This window comes from Mixophyes fleayi, chromosome 2 (assembly GCF_038048845.1).
Source record: "Mixophyes fleayi isolate aMixFle1 chromosome 2, aMixFle1.hap1, whole genome shotgun sequence".
NCBI lineage: Eukaryota > Metazoa > Chordata > Amphibia > Anura > Limnodynastidae > Mixophyes > Mixophyes fleayi.
The window spans coordinates 126,484,713-126,501,348 of record NC_134403.1 but is presented as its reverse complement, the minus strand read 5'-3'; the positions used below and the strand labels follow the sequence as shown (position 1 = coordinate 126,501,348).

Here is a 16,636-nt window from a genome sequence, read left to right as displayed (position 1 = left end):
ACAGGACCCAATATGGATACCTGTGGTACACCACCAATAACGTAAGCCATGGCGAAAAGTGTTTGAATCACAACTATCCTATTCTTTCTTTCAAACAATTTTCTATCCATGTGCATACTTTCTTCTATTACTAGTACTAGACTTTTATATATCAACCGCTTACCTTTGTACTTCTTGTTTTGGCTGTATTTTTACAGTTAGTATAGATACTGGTGTATGTGGACATGATTTTAAGGACTAACTAAACATAAAAGCAAAACATTTCATATATGAAGCATGTAGGTAAAATGTGTATTTCAATGTTACTGTGGTTTTCCATTGCAGCTGAGTTTATAAATAAAGTCTGATTGAATATTTCTCTTGGTATTATCAGGAGCCATAAAGAGCACAGCCTTCAGTCAATGATTAGGTCATCAATGGCGTAGCTTAAAGACCCTGGGCTTCGTTGCAGAAGCTGGGAATGCCCTCACATTCCACCATGGATACTTACCCAACTCCTAATTCCACCCACTACACACACAAACATCATAAACCTACTTAATTTAATCTGATCTCCTATCCACACTCTCTGCCTTTCTGGGTGCTCTAAAATTTGCCTTCTTATCTATTGTCTGCCCTATGTTGTTCCTTTTTTCTGTTATTTCCCCTTACTCTGCACCACACTTGCATCTTTTCTCCTGTTTGTCCCAAATCTCTTGTCATTTGAGCCCAATATTTTGATAATTTTGTATCCTGTCCTTGTCTGTCCTCTTGTCTCGTCCATGCTCATAGTCAGTGATGGCTTCTATCTCCCTTTTAACCATATTCTCACAAATAAGAAACAGTTAAACATTTGTAAATGCAGTGGGAAATCACATGGCAGTGCCAAGGGGTGTCCTCAAATCACGGACAGGGTTGTTTAGAGATCATATGAAAACCATCTCAGCTGGTGGACCCAGAGAGTTCAACTGTCTTTGTTGCCATCTCCAGTCATCCTTTTGACATATCCATTGCCTCTTTTGTGATGACAGTTTCCGCTGTACCAGGGAAAGAATTGTCCTGACTGTTACCAGCAGTGAGTATGATGCTAAAGAAAATCACCTGGCTACACACAGCTGCTCCAAGCTGGTGGATAACCAGCACGAAAGCAACAGCCTCCTCTACAGCCAAAAGAAGAAGGGGGTTTAGTTCACATAAATGGTGAAAGACAGCTGTGGCTGACAGCGGCTGACTGCTTTAAGATGTCTACAATGACTGATTTATGTTTCATGTCTCCACCTCACCTCCACCTTCCAACCACTTCTACGTTGTTATTGGCAGCGGATAATGCTGCTGCTTACAATAGTCACACACATTTTCCTACCAGTAGCTACAATTGTTATTATGTAACAAGTGTTACATATATTAAGTGTTACATATATTAAGTGAATATATATTCCCCCACCCCACTAGATTGCAAATTAATTCTGGCAGGGCCATCATTACTTTCTATTCCATGCGATTATATGTAGCGTGTTTGTGTCCTGATCCCCTCTATGTACTGTGCTGCACAAACTGTGAGCACTTTATACATAAAGGCTAATAATAATAATAATATTCCATGTCTGTCTGACTCTCTTACCTTGTAAAGTCGATTTCCATTTCACAACCTCCTGGCCTGAGACTGCAAAAATATTAATGCAGACTGTTTGGTATTTCCAACTCTTACAGGAACTTTGTGCTGTGACGTTAAAAAAGACTTTGGGGTATATTTACTAAACTTCGAGTTTGAAAAAGTGGAGATGTTGCCTATAGTAACCAATCAGATTCTAGTTATCATTTATTTAGTACACTCTACAAAATGGCAGCTAGAATCTGATTTGTTGCTATAGGCAACATCTCCACTTTTTAAACCTGCAGTTTAGTAAATATACCCCTTGGTGTCTACTAACCAGACCTCACTGGTTTCATTATGACATGCTTATTTAGCCAAGCGTTGCACAACTATATTGTATATACTAATTAGAGATGGTCACTGACCCCCGTGTTTTGGTTTTGGATTCGGTTTTGGATCTGGATTACCGTCGTGTTTTGGTTTTGGTTTTGGTTTTGCAAAACCTCCATTGCGTGTTTTGGTTTTGGTTTTGGTTTTGTTTGGTTTTGTTTTGCTATTTTTTGGGAAAATCCATGTTTTTGGGCCTAAATTAACCCAATTTAGTGCTCCAACTGTTTTAGAGACAAGTAATCTAATTGTTGAGGTAATAAATCATCCCAAAAAACAGTTTAATTCTTCGTTGGTAGGCCTATTCTACACACAAAACAGATTGTCTTCCTCTCCATCTATGCATATTGGCAATGCAGCCATCGTCTTTGAATGTATATTACACCCTACACTTATAGTTAAATATGTAAAGAAATGGAAAAAGCCAGTTTGGTTTCTGTCTCTCAAGGCCCCCCTCCACTTGTATAAAATACCAAAAAATTCAGCCATTATAGACTGTACAATATTAATTGACATGGAGAAAGCCAGTTTGGTTTCTGTCTCTCAAGGCCCCCCTCCACTTGTATAAAATACCCAAAAATTCAGCCATTATAGACTGTACAATATTAATTGACATGGAGAAAGCCAGTTTGGTTTCTGTCTCTCTAGGCCCCCCTCCACTTGTATAAAATACTAAAAAATTCAGCCATTATAGACTGTACAATATTAATTGACATGGAGAAAGCCAGTTTGGTTTCTGTCTCTCTAGGCCCCCCTCCACTTGTATAAAATACTAAAAAATTCAGCCATTATAGACTGTACAATATTAATTGACATGGAGAAAGCCAGTTTGGTTTCTGTCTCTCTAGGCCCCCCTCCACTTGTATAAAATACTAAAAAATTCAGCCATTATAGACTGTACAATATTAATTGACATGGAGAAAGACAGTTTGGTTTCTGTCTCTCTAGGCCCCCCTCCACTTGTATAAAATACTAAAAAATTCAGCCATTATAGACTGTACAATATTAATTGACATGGAGAAAGCCAGTTTGGTTTCTGTCTCTCTAGGCCCCCCTCCACTTGTATAAAATACTAAAAAATTCAGCCATTATAGACTGTACAATATTAATTGACATGGAGAAAGACAGTTTGGTTTCTGTCTCTCTAGGCCCCCCTCCACTTGTATAAAATACTAAAAAATTCAGCCATTATAGACTGTACAATATTAATTGACATGGAGAAAGCCAGTTTGGTTTCTGTCTCTCTAGGCCCCCCTCCACTTGTATAAAATACTAAAAAATTCAGCCATTATAGACTGTACAATATTATGAAAAATGGACAAAGCCAGTTTAGGGTCACTCTGTCTATGACACCCTACCCTTAAGGATAAATTGCCCTAACAGCAGCCTTTCAAGATGGTATGTGATATGGAAATGCCACAAGTCCCTTTCCTCTTTGGGGGTAGATTGCACCCTACACTTACATAGAAAGTTTTAAAAAGATGTTATCGGCATCATCTTCAGCTTCATCCTCACCCTCATCAGTGTTATCGTCATCATCACAGACTATCAATTCATCGCCGCTTGAATCCGCCATTAGAGAACAGTCAGTGCTTGCATGTCTTGGATGGTGAAGGCCTTCCTCGTGGAAGATGTAGTTCATTTTTATAAACATCATTTTCTCCACATTTTTGGGAAGTAACCTTCTACGGCGATCACTGACTAAGTTCCCTGCTGTGCTGAACACTCGTTCAGAGTACACACTGGAGGGTGGGCAGCTTAGGTATTGCAAAGCAAGTTTGTACATGGGTTTCCAAATAGCTTGCTTTTCTTCCCAGTAAGGAAAGGGACTGTCTGACATTTCCATATCAACTACCTCTTGAAAGTAATCCTCCACCATCCTTTGCATGTTTATACTCATATTGGATGGACTTATGGGCAAAGTGACACTTTTTTTTGAAAAATCCTTCAAACCAGCCCAGATGTTAAATTGTTCTCGTCTGCCCCCTGTGTCTTCCCTGCTTCTTTTTTGGAAATTTAATTTTTTACGAGCAACAGCTTGAGAAAGTGAAGGAGGACACGTCGTCAAGCCGAGGCCCAGTTCAGCGGCCAACTTGCTGAGCAATAGCTCCTTGCAAAAGTTCACATCTCGCTCATTTACAAGTAAAGACTCAATGTAGGTTTTAAACCTTGGATCAAGCACAGTGGCCAAAACGTACTGATCCGAGTTCAAGATCTTAATAACTCGAGGATCATTGTGAAGCGAATTAAGTACTTGATCGACAAGGCCAACATACTTTGCTGAATTGCTTGCTTTCAGCTCCTCCTTCATTTTCTCAAGCTGCTTTTCCAATAGTCTAATTAAAGGAATGACTTGGCTCAAACTAGCAGAGTCTGCACTGACCTCACATGTCACAACTTCAAATGGTTTCAGCACCTTGCACAGCACTGAAAGGATTCCCCACTGTGCAAGAGTGAAATACATCCCCCCTCCTTTCCCAATGTCATGACTTGTGCAATATGCTTGGATGGCTTTGCGCTGTTCCTCCATCCTCTGAAGCATGTACAGGGTGGAATTCCACCGAGTTACCACCTCTTGCTTAAGTTGGTGGCAGGGCAAGTTAAACTGCTCTTGGAGCTGCTGTAATCTCCTACATGCTGTGGCTGAATGCCTGAAATGGCCTGAAATTTTACGGGCCACCGAAAGCATCTCCTGCACCTCACGGTTGTTTCGTAGGAAGCTCTGCACCACCAAGTTGATGGTGTGAGCAAAACAGGGAATATGTTGGAAATCACCCAGCTGTAATGCTCGCACTATATTGTTGGCGTTATCTGAAATGACATACCCTGGGGAGAGTCCGAGTGGTATAAGCCATGCATCAATCACATCTCTCAGTTTGCGTAACAAATTGTCAGCCGTATGCCTGTTAGTGAAGCCGGTGATACAAAGAGTGGCCTGCCTGTGACAAATGTTACGTAGTGGTGTACATGCTGCTGCTGTTCCTGCTGGTGAAGGTGAATGACCAACCCAGTGGGCTGTCACAGTCATATAGTCTTTGGTTTGGCCACTTCCACTTGTCCACATATCTGTGGTTAAGTGAACAGTGGGCAGAATGGCATTTTTCAGCGCAATCTCTACATTTTTACACACTTTTTGGTATAGTTGTGGAATAGCTTTACGGGAGAAATGGTGTCGCGATGGAATTCTGTAACGCGGACACAAAACCTCAATTAACTGTGAAAAACCAGCTGCGTTTATGGTGGAGATTGGACGCAGATCTAACACTAACATTGCAGCCATGGCGTCTGTGATTCGCTTGGCGACTGGGTGACTGCTGTCATATTTGCTTCCCCTCGCAAAGGATTGTTTCACAGTTAATTGCTGAAATGTAGGACTGCTCATTTTATTCACCTGCCTCTGGGATGACGATTCACCCCCAGCAGCAGCAACAGCAGCAGCAGGACTAACGCTTTCTTCAGAGGAATCAATAATAGTGCCGGAGTCATCCAGCCTTAAGTGGGATGCCGGGCTAACTCCGAGCGCTACTGAGGATATTGATGAGGATGGTGTGGTGGGTGTATTTTGTGGCCGTCGGTATGTCGGTGAGCGGAGGGTCTTAGCTGATGAGGGAGTGCTTGTATTCTTTTGGGAAGAACTTTCAGCTTTTCCCAACACTTTGCCATGAACTCTCGTTAAATGGCGTAACATAGACGAGGTTCCAAGATGGTTAAGGTCCCTCCCTCGACTGACTGTGGCTTCACATACACTACAAATGGCTATACAATTGTTGTCTGGATTTGGGTAGAAATAATTCCACACATAAGAAGTGGATTTTTTTGTTTTATGCCCAGGCATGACAATGGCCTTTTTCTTGTCACGTGCCAGAACTGCTGCCACTGGTGCAGGACTTACACAAACAACCTCATCCTCATCAACATCCTCATTAGCGCCCTCGTCGCCTACACAAATCTCCCCCTCATCCTCTTCTAATTCCAAAGTGGCATCCTCAATTTGGGTATCACCGGCTACACTCGGGCTATTAAGGCACACATCAGCAGAATGCTCACGATTAGACATCCCACTGTTGGATGGACTCTCCACAGGGATTGTTGTCATTTGTGAATCAGAGCAAATATTCTCCTGTAATGCCTCACTGGTATCTTGCAGCTCAGCTTTGACGCGTAACAGTAGTTGTGCACCAATTGTAGGCTGGGTAACTTTTTGGGATCTGCCACTAATAGCCAAAGGTGAAGGCCTCATTCTCTCTTTGCCACTGCGTGTGTAGAATGGCATGCTTGCAATTTTTTTTTTATCGTCACTTAACTTTTGCTCAGTTACACTTCGTTTTCGCTTCAATACAGTAAATTTTTTTTTGGTTTTTGTTTTTTGCACTAATTTGAAAACACTCTGTTGTTTGACATCGCCTTGGCCAGATGACGTACTGGGAACACTAACATCAGGACTGGTGACAGAACCTGGTTGCTCATTTAGATCATATGTGGACTGCTTTGAATCCATTGCGTAGATACTGCTGACAGATATGACTTTTGACAGCCAGAAATATTAATGCACAATTAGAGAGGACACCCCAAAAACACTGAGGAGTGCTAACATTTATTGAGTAGATACTGCTGACAGATATGACTTTTGACAGCCAGAAATATTAATGCACAATTAGAGAGGACACCCCAAAAACACTGAGGAGTGCTTAAAATTATTGAGTAGATACTGCTGACAGATATGACTTTTGACAGCCAGAAATATTAATGCACAATTAGGGAGGACACCCCAAAAACACAGAGGAGTGCTAAAATTTATTGAGTAGATACTGCTGACAGATATGACTTTTGACAGCCAGAAATATTAATGCACAATTAGAGAGGACACCCCAAAAACACTGAGGAGTGCTTAAAATTATTGAGTAGATACTGCTGACAGATATGACTTTTGACAGCCAGAAATATTAATGCACAATTAGAGAGGACACCCCAAAAACACTGAGGAGTGCTTAAAATTATTGAGTAGATACTGCTGACAGATATGACTTTTGACAGCCAGAAATATTAATGCACAATTAGAGAGGACACCCCAAAAACACTGAGGAGTGCTAACATTTATTGAGTAGATACTGCTGACAGATATGACTTTTGACAGCCAGAAATATTAATGCACAATTATGGGGGACAACCCAAAAGCGCTGGGGAGTGCCAAATATGAAGAAAAAATAATAAACCTCTATCCTCCTCTCTGCACTAGCGATTTTGGTTAGAGCAATTGCAAGAACAATATTGTATTCTTTCTCTGTCCCTGCTCTAATTAGCCTATGACTACACCCTGCTCTCTCCCTCTGTCAAATGGCGATGGATTGCTGTGGAGGCGTGTATTTATAAAGTTGAAGTATCGCGAGAACCGAGTCCCGAGATCCGACGACGTCACAATGACGTTCGGCCTCGATTTGGATTCGGAATTGGCGGGAGAGTACCGAGCTGCTCAGCTCGGTACTCGGATACCCAAAGTTCGGGTGGGTTCGGTTCTCGGAGAACCGGACCCGCCCATCTCTAATACTAATGTCTAACAATGGGTTTACTTAATATTTAATTTATTTGCATACATTATTACATTTGTTAAGTTTCAGAGAATCCGATATTATTTTCCATGATAGACTCCATTTGCATTACTTGGTCAGAGAATGTGACTGTTGTATTCATTTACTATATGACAACTTGTTTTTTGACCTAAACTGTCTTGCATCTTTAAAGCTGTAAATGGATAAAACAGAGCCATTAAGCAGTCTTAACATACAATTTCCCAAAAACAAGTTTATATAAGACAAATGATACCAATAGGGGCCATAAACCAAATCTCAAAGGAGGTTTAAAAATCTTGGTATGTGCCAAATTACACAGCTGTACATGCTAACATTTTACTCTGAAGAATTATGGTTATCGATACAGCAAATATATCTTCATTGTTATCCTAATCATAATAGCCGGATTTGTTAAACGATCTCATAGCAACAGGCTTGAGAGATTGGCAGGGATTCAGGGTCGACAACCTGCTCACTTTACACATTTATTACAATTATTTATATATTATAAACATTTATATTTACTCAATAGCTGATCATGGATCAGGTTCCAGTGCCACCCCCATGTCCTGTTCCCATTTGAGTTCCTGAGGTTCCTTGGGGTTCGCACCATAGGCAACTAGCATACTGTAGATAGTTGAAAGTAATCCTTTTGCAAATCAATTTTTGCAGCGGAGATACTCCACTGTAGTGTGGCAAGAAAACATTCGTTCCCTATGGAAACTAAGCTAAATATGGCATGTACTAGCTCTCTTGAACATCTGCAAAGGAGGGACAGCTCCGTAATAGAACAATGTTTTGCTGAATCCACTACAAGAAGGGATGTTGGTCCAAGGCTGGGGAAAATGATGTGTTATTCCAGACAGGGATTAGCAAAGGGGTTGGGAAGAGCAAATCAAAGTCAAATATGTTCCTATGCCAAACTCGAAGCAAGAAAGCTATAGTAGGATTCGTTCTGGTCTTGGAAATTCAGAGGACAGTGGAAAGAGAAAATGTAATTGGCGGGATATTAGGATGAGCTTGCTTAGATCTGGAGATGGGACGAACATAGCACAGAGAAGCAGTGTACTTATGTAGTTGTGGTGGAATAGGCATTGGGAGGATTGGGAGGGTCAGAATTTGGGGAAAATGCTAATTCTTGTGGGGGGGGGGGAGTGGGTGGCAACAAATTGAAGTGCTGGAAACAGAGTGGGGCATCAGGGACTTAGGATATACATATATATGCCACCTGTATAACAAACATCGTTTCCATGCTGATTATATCCATACTTCCCTATGTCTGTATTAACCACATGTCCTGTCCCAGCTTGACATTTACTATTTGGATTCATTTGGTGTTAAACAGGGATTTATGGCATATTGTACAATGTACAGGAAGTAGTTGCCCTGTCTACTGCTTCAAAAGTAAATGCAAAAATGAAAAACAGATTTAATTGTTTTTATAATGTTTTGTCAAGGGTGTGATTTATTATTTTCATTTTCATGTTGTGGTGGCTTTATGATTTGTTCTTTAAACTGCTAATTAAATAACCATACAAAGTATGTTACGACGTGCTTTGCCTTGAAAATAATCAACAAATGATATATTTTGCTCCACACCAGTGAACACACATCATCTTGTTTAGCATTTCTGTTGATCCAAATAATGGGGATTTATGTTTTCAGGTTCCTGTCACTGTGGAAAGTGCATCTGTTCACCACAGGACTGGTATGTTTCGGGGGAATTCTGTGAATGTGATGACAGGGACTGTGATAAACATGATGGCCTTATCTGCACAGGTAAACAGAATGTTAGATACTTTCAAACGACTTGTCAAAAACGGCATTGTGGCTCTGTTATTTGTAATTCCTCACCAGCATATAAAATATTCTGTGTGTGAAACTTTGTTTTCTCCAGAAACAAAACCTTCTCATGTTTGGTTTTGCATCTTTTTCTACAAAGCACCGAACATTCATGTTTTATTCCGTCAAACAAATGAAAAAAGTTGTCCATTGCTTTGGAACACGCTTAAGAAGATTTGAAATAGTAAACAATAATTATATTGTGTTTGACCAGGCATGCTATGTTTTCTAATAGGCCTGGGGGTAAATGTATGAAGCTCCGGGTTCTTCAACACCCGCGAGTTCGGCGTCTTCAGCGCTTAAATTTAAAGCGGCGCTGCCTTGTAAAGGGAAGTTTCCCTTTACAAGGCAGCGCCGCTTTAAATTTAAGCGCTAAAGACGCCAAACTCGCGGGTGTTGAAGAACCCGGAGCTTCATACATTTACCCCCTGGTCTCCATAGTCACTGTGCACATGTAGATGTCAGCATCCACAGCACAGGAACAACGCTAAATATTTTTAATAGTATTACATTGACAAGTTGGTAAGTGGTTAAGAGTATTAATTTGAAACAATGACATTAAGAGATTTGGAGAAAACCTAGTTTCAATTCCAGGGTCTGCTCATTGTGACCTTCTTCAAGTCATTTTGTCTCTTTGTGCACACTAGAATTAGATAGTAAGCTCAACTGCGCAGGAAAATAATATTACAATTACCTGAGCAACTGCCTAAAAACTATGTATCATATTAAAAAGTGGGGACAGATTTAAATCTTTAAACAGTAAGTTTGTGTCTATGGACACCTTCTATGTTTATATAAAAAGATGGAGGCCCTTGCAGCAGCTGGTGTCCCTGAAATTTTCACATTACTAGCTGAAACCCCAGGGGGTATATTTACTAAATTGCAGAGGAGGAGGAGGGCTAGTTAGCTGGAGAGCAGAGTTAAAAGTGGTGAAGACAGGAGGAGAGATGACCCTGCTCAAAGGAGCGCACAATCTAAGGGGTGGGGTAGACAGACAGAGAGACACGGGGGAGAAAGGGAGAGAAGGAGGAATGGAGGATAAGTATAAGGGAAGGGGAAAGGTAGGAAGTTAAGTAGTTGAGACTGTAGTTAGGATGTGTGCCACGGACTGCTAAAGCAATGTGGAAGTACTGGCTACTAGTGCTCTAACATTGTTCAACTATGGAATGAACTGTTCGTACAAACTGTCGATACAAATCGGCAGTACTGGTTCAGTCGGGATCACTGCTTATAGAATGTGTTCATTGAGTTTGACGATGAAAAGCTGTGAGAGGATTAATCAGGTTTTTGTTTATAAATGTTACTCATTTGTTTTTCTTAATTCTGAATCCATTATGTCTGTAAAAGTTCATCACCGGGTGTGATTAGTTGAAATGACGGGACTTAATACATCAAAGGTTTTGTGCCTACAAGCTGCAGAGATGTAAATTTGTCTGTGGAAATTAGGACATCTGATTATACATTAATGTACACCACTGCACATTTAAGTGTCATCGTTTCTTTAGATTTATTAATAGAACAAAAGCACTTCAACTCCTTATTGGCAACATGTACGATTTCTAACCTCCTCAGCACTCATGGGAGGCTTTATAGAGATGGGTGAGAACCCTTATTTCATATGTGATAGCCATAATTGCAGTGCAATAGTTTATAAAATGTACTTTCCGAGTATAAATGTGAAAAAATGGTTCAGTGTGAAAATGCATAGACTTGGGCAGCTGGGGTTAATTTCAGACTTCAGGTGCACATGAAGACAGCAGTGTATCTATCTAACACACTATAATGCTTGTGAGAAGTAACAGACAGCGTGATTATAGTCTGTAGCACTTTGCTAAGAGCACTGCTGAAAAGATGCTATTAGTTGGCTGAAAGTCTATATTTCCAGTGGCTGCTAAATTAAATGCAAAGTGCTCCACACAAAAAGGGAATATTTAAGGGACCAGTTATAGGGTTTTGATTATGACCTGCTACTTTTTAATAAGGCATTTGTGGTACATTTTGATTGTGACAATTAAACTATTCAATTTGTTTTTAGGCAACGGGATATGTAGCTGTGGAAACTGTGAATGCTGGGAAGGATGGAATGGAAATGCCTGTGAAATATGGCTTGGAAATGAATACCCCTAAAAGCAAGACAAAATAAATTGTTTAAGTTTTTTTATGTTAATATAGGCTGCTAGCGAACATAAACAATAGCAGAATATATTCACCACCCTTTGACCTGCTTAAATCGACTGTTCTAAGTCTGTATTTTTGTAGAATTAACTTAATTCAGACTAAACTTTAAATATTTGCATAGGTGCAGAGAAGAAATTGCTTTCTTGCATACATTGAGTGGTTGTCAGGATAATACATCATCATTCCATGCTAAATGAATAGCAACTAGCCAGCTGGTAGAGTTTGACATATATGTATATGTATATATATATATATATATATATATATATATATATATATATATATACCACACAAGTATTGGTCTGCAACCCCTAAATAATGACGATTCCCCATCCATTACAATGCATCATTTCTATGGTTACATTGTTAAGTTAGTTTGCGGTACCGTAGTTTTTTTACACTAATCTTCATATACTGTAGAACTTGTTCAGTAAACTCTACTATCTGTAATAATAAAGACATGATTATATGGATTGGGCATGGATATTAATAAATATTACCTAATATGTGTCTTGCTTCTGTCTTATACAGACACAGACATAGCCTACATTTGTCCCCATGTCCATGTTTTTGTGCGTCTCTCTCTCATTTTTTTCATTGTGTTTGTTGGCCTTGCTCTCACTTTTCCTCCATTCGCTGGTATTTCTCTCTTTCCCCACGCCTATCTCTTTGCTGTGGCACTCTCTCTCTCCCTCTTTCCCCCCTTTACTAGAGTACTATACATCTGCTGTTTGTACCTGTTAGTCAGTGACATCACTCCTCTGTCCAATCCTGGCAGGAGATTGAAGATAAAGTCAGTTACTGCATCGTAACTTTGCAATGATCTTTTGCTTGCAGCTTCAATCTGCCAGTAACAAAATATTGTAGTACATTTTTATTGTGACAATTAAACTATTCAATTTGACATGGAGAAGTAATGTCACGTGTTGTCTTCTGAGCACCTGATACTGGCAGATTGAGGACTACGTCACAACTATCAATTGTTAATGTGGCATATTCTATAGGGAATAAGCTAAAAAAAATATTGAGAAAAACTGATAATGGAAAGTAACCTCCAAAGCAGCAATGTTCTCTTCATGAGCTGAATCTTGATGTGGGTCAGGCTGGTGTTCTGCTGTTTTATAATTTCCGTTATTCAAATCTAAAGAGGTTATATTTAAATGAACCATTCATAGTGTTGCCATATTTGGGAAGAGAAAAAGTGAGTTTTGCAACACACAAAGTCTGATGCTTAGGTCACGTCCTTTAAAGTTTTGTCGCAGTGGCAAGAGCAGAACAACTGGCTACATGTGTATGGAAGCAGTCAGGGGAATAATAAAATAAAACCTGTTACATTCAGTTGCATCGAAGTCAGTTATTCCATAGGATGTGGAGCTTTAAGCTGATGTACAGTACACAATGCAAAGTCCAATTTGATGACCATTATTTTATAGAGAGCCCTACTTAATAACTGGTAATACAGAGCACATTATAGTGACACACTTAATATCAATATCATACCCCACAGTAGTAAAATGCCAACTAATATACTCACCAATAGCAGTAATATGTTGTGGTGCAGTAGTATACAGTTCACTTATTGCACCCAGGAAGACAGCTCCCTAGGTCTACCCAATTCCATTTTTGTGTCCAGTGGTACACTGGTCCCCTGTTGTAGGTAGGAGTACATTGCTGCCCTGTTATGCCCAGCAGTATGCAGATCCCTTATTGTGCCCAATAGTACACAGCTTTCCTGTAGCACACAATTTCCCTAATTATATTGAATGTTAACTCTCACACATTTGGCCCTCTCTACCTCCTATCTCTTCATCCCCTTTGTAATGTTTCCATTGTTTTAGTGGTGTCTTCTTATGTAGTTGCTTTCTCTATTGTCTCTTGTATTGATTTTTACTGATTCTATATTTTCTATTTCCCCTTATTTATCTGTATTTTATTCTGTCTATTTTTATATCTTTTGCTTACTATGCGGTGCTACGGATCCTGTGGCAGCTTATAAATATAATATGATGATGGTCAGTTACTCAACTAACTGCTTACCAATGGAGAGCAGCCTACACTGTTAACTCCTCAAATCTTGCTGCTTCCCATTGGATGATATGACTGCAGCTAAGGTCTGATCACTAAAAGAAGCTTCAGTAAGCCAGCGGAGGTTAGAATTTGTCTTTACAGCAACAGACATTTAAATAACAAGTTTTTTACTTATCAATATTGTTTAATTTCACATCCTGTTGGCAAATTTTAAATATCTGGGACACGGATCAGCATTTTCCCATTCAATACCACTTCAGTATCCATTGAAGAGGAAGAGCCACTATATACGTTCTATACTGTTATGCCTGGAAGTGTTTATAACATCTCAACCACTCCCAGAACTCTGATTGGTGCATAGTGCTAAGAGCTCTCAGAACTTTGATTGGTAAATTATTCCAGGCATTTGTTGGGAGCCATCTACTTGTCCTATGTGGTAAAATGGTTATAACAGATTTCCAACACTTCCCAAAAAGATGAGCTTGCTGAGGTAGCTGAACATGGCAGCAGAGGGGAACATGAAGTAGCAGACACCAGCAGAGATCTGGAGCTTTGCTTTTGGCACCAACTGAGATTCGGTGGTCTGTTTTGCATACAAACCATAAATTCAGGATCAGCATTTTAAATCTACCACATATTTCAGAGTGTGCAATGTATAGCCATCAGAGATTTGGGTTCTTGAATATATATTTGTCACTAAAATGCTATTTTATTGTATCCTGATCACTAGAATATGCTCTGCTTTAAATACTGATCCGATAGGACTACACTATTTATCAAAATATAAATTTGTTGTATATTTAATTTGCTTTGTACATATTTTGACCACACACACACACGTTTCCCCACAGCCTATGGTCTGTGTATGTGAGCACTACTGAACTCTATGTAGCTGTGGGCACTGAGGTGTATGATTGTGCGGATTGGCACTGAGTATGTTGGCACTGCAAAGAAGTATGTGTATAGGCTTTGCTGAGCACAGTTTGTGCCCAGAAAAGCAACAAACTTTGCGCCCATATACAATGTGTGGGACAACTTTCTCAAGAAATGCATGTGGCAGTGATTGGTCCAATGTGTATGTGGGCACAGTGTGCCTCTGAAGTGCAAAATGTGTATGGACACTGCTAGGCATCATTGGTTGTGTCATCTCTCTTGGGTTAGTATGTGAACACAATGGGCCCCATTCATCAAGTCATACATACTAAGCACAACGTGCATTTGTTTTAAAACACGAATTCAGGAGCGGATCTGAAGATACATGTGCTGATGAATACAGGTCTAGGTCTGCTCTTCTCTACTACACAAGACTGGATACGTCCCATGCCTATGTGGAATATACATTCGCAAAAAAATGTACCGAAAAAAATACATATTCAATTAATGTTAATAATAAGCACTAATGACAAAGCAGTGAAAAAATGTTTTAATCCTTTTTAGAGTTTGGCACGCTCTTACACTGCATTGACTACAGGCGTGCGCCCCTTCCTCACCCCGTTCCCTCCCAGAAATCTAAGGCTTTAGTAAGTGTTGTTTGCGTACGAAGATTAATTGAATGTGGCTGCGTTCTGTGGTGTATGACCCAATGAGTTTGTGAGCATTGCTGGGCTTAATATGCATGTAGTAATTATTGGGCCAAATTAGACCACACCCTAACAGAAATACACCGTATGAGGCCACAACCCTTTTCAGATAGACTCCACCTCTGATAAATATGTAATACATTGAATGATGTCTAGTTAAATGCAGCATGAATGGCCCATATATTTAGATGTATATGCTATATATACAGTACTATACATACTTCTACATATCTGTTAGTCCTATATATCTGTTATATACCTCTATACAGATTCATCTTTAGATTTGTAGTTTTTGATTGCCAGAATGATAGTTTGTTGCATGTCAGATCTCGCCAGGCTGCTCAGCGTTTAAAATACAAAACTGCTCCAGGTTGAACAATACAGCTGGGACTTTAACTGCTATGTACTGAAATCACTAGCTTCAATGACTAATGTTATTTACTAAACATCTGAACATTAGAGTGCATGAGTATATATGTATACTTGTAAAATGTTTTGCAATAATATAATAATTTACAATGTCCACTGAACTATTTAAAGTCAAACATGATTCATATCTGGGATATAAGCAACAAGGAGAAATTAGCATTAGTAATGACTGTGTTGGTGGAATGGTTACTGTAAAAGTCTATAATTAAGATCTCTAATTAGCTTGTTTTTAAAGATTTTTTTGAAAAAGTGCTAATGATAGGGTTGAAGTATACCGTTATGCACTGTAAACATGTGCCTTGCCAAGTATTAGCATTGCTCCATGTTCCCCTAAGTGCACTCATGATACGACATCTGACTGTAGTGTAGGAGAACCGTGTTCCAATGATCCACTTGTACATAATGAGGGCCTCACAGAGTTATTATGATAAATACTGTCTACTTAAATACTGGTACAGGGGCTATAAAAAGAATTAATTATAATTTTTGCATTTTTTACATTTTATTTTCTTACATGATGGAATAAAAATTAATTTAATTAGGAATTCTTACCACTGCTCAACACACAATAACTCTAATGTTAAATTAAACACAAAAAATACAGTTAAAAGCCAAATGGGTAGGAGCAGCTACTTACGACAGAAGGTTCACAAAGCTTTGTAGGAAGAGAAACCGCATCCATTTGCACCACCGTAGGATTCTGCGACAATCCCAGCGCTGGATCGGGAAGACAGACATCTTCCAACAGAGGAAGTAAAACGTTTAATGATTAATAAACATACAACCTGCATTTACATTCATTGGCATCTGCAGCAAGCCTTAGACATTTATACGGCAGTCCCACCATTACACAAAGGACCTAGGTTAACCTGTCCAGGTGCTGATTTGCTGAATATTCCTCACCTTTCAATGGCAATTTGGAAAACCTCTAGGTCTCAGTGTTGAGGTGAGTATAAAAAGACTGTCCTAATTATCAACAATTAGGCTAATTTGCATAAAACTAATTCATATTACAAACACTGAAAATAAAAATATAAAATACATATGCATAT

At 39.4% G+C, this 16,636-nt stretch overlaps 1 protein-coding gene across 1 annotated transcript in view; it reads left to right on the top strand.

Moving 5' to 3' along the window:
* The window catches only part of ITGBL1 (integrin subunit beta like 1), a 257,791-nt gene extending 245,734 nt beyond the window's left edge, over window positions 1–12,057 (top strand). The window contains exons 10-11 of the mRNA XM_075199951.1: window positions 9,193–9,306; window positions 11,405–12,057. Of these exons, the coding sequence (XP_075056052.1) occupies window positions 9,193–9,306; window positions 11,405–11,496 (206 nt within the window). The 3' untranslated portion in view covers window positions 11,497–12,057. The remainder of the gene's footprint in view (window positions 1–9,192; window positions 9,307–11,404) is intronic.
* Window positions 12,058–16,636: the final 4,579 nt, after the last annotated feature.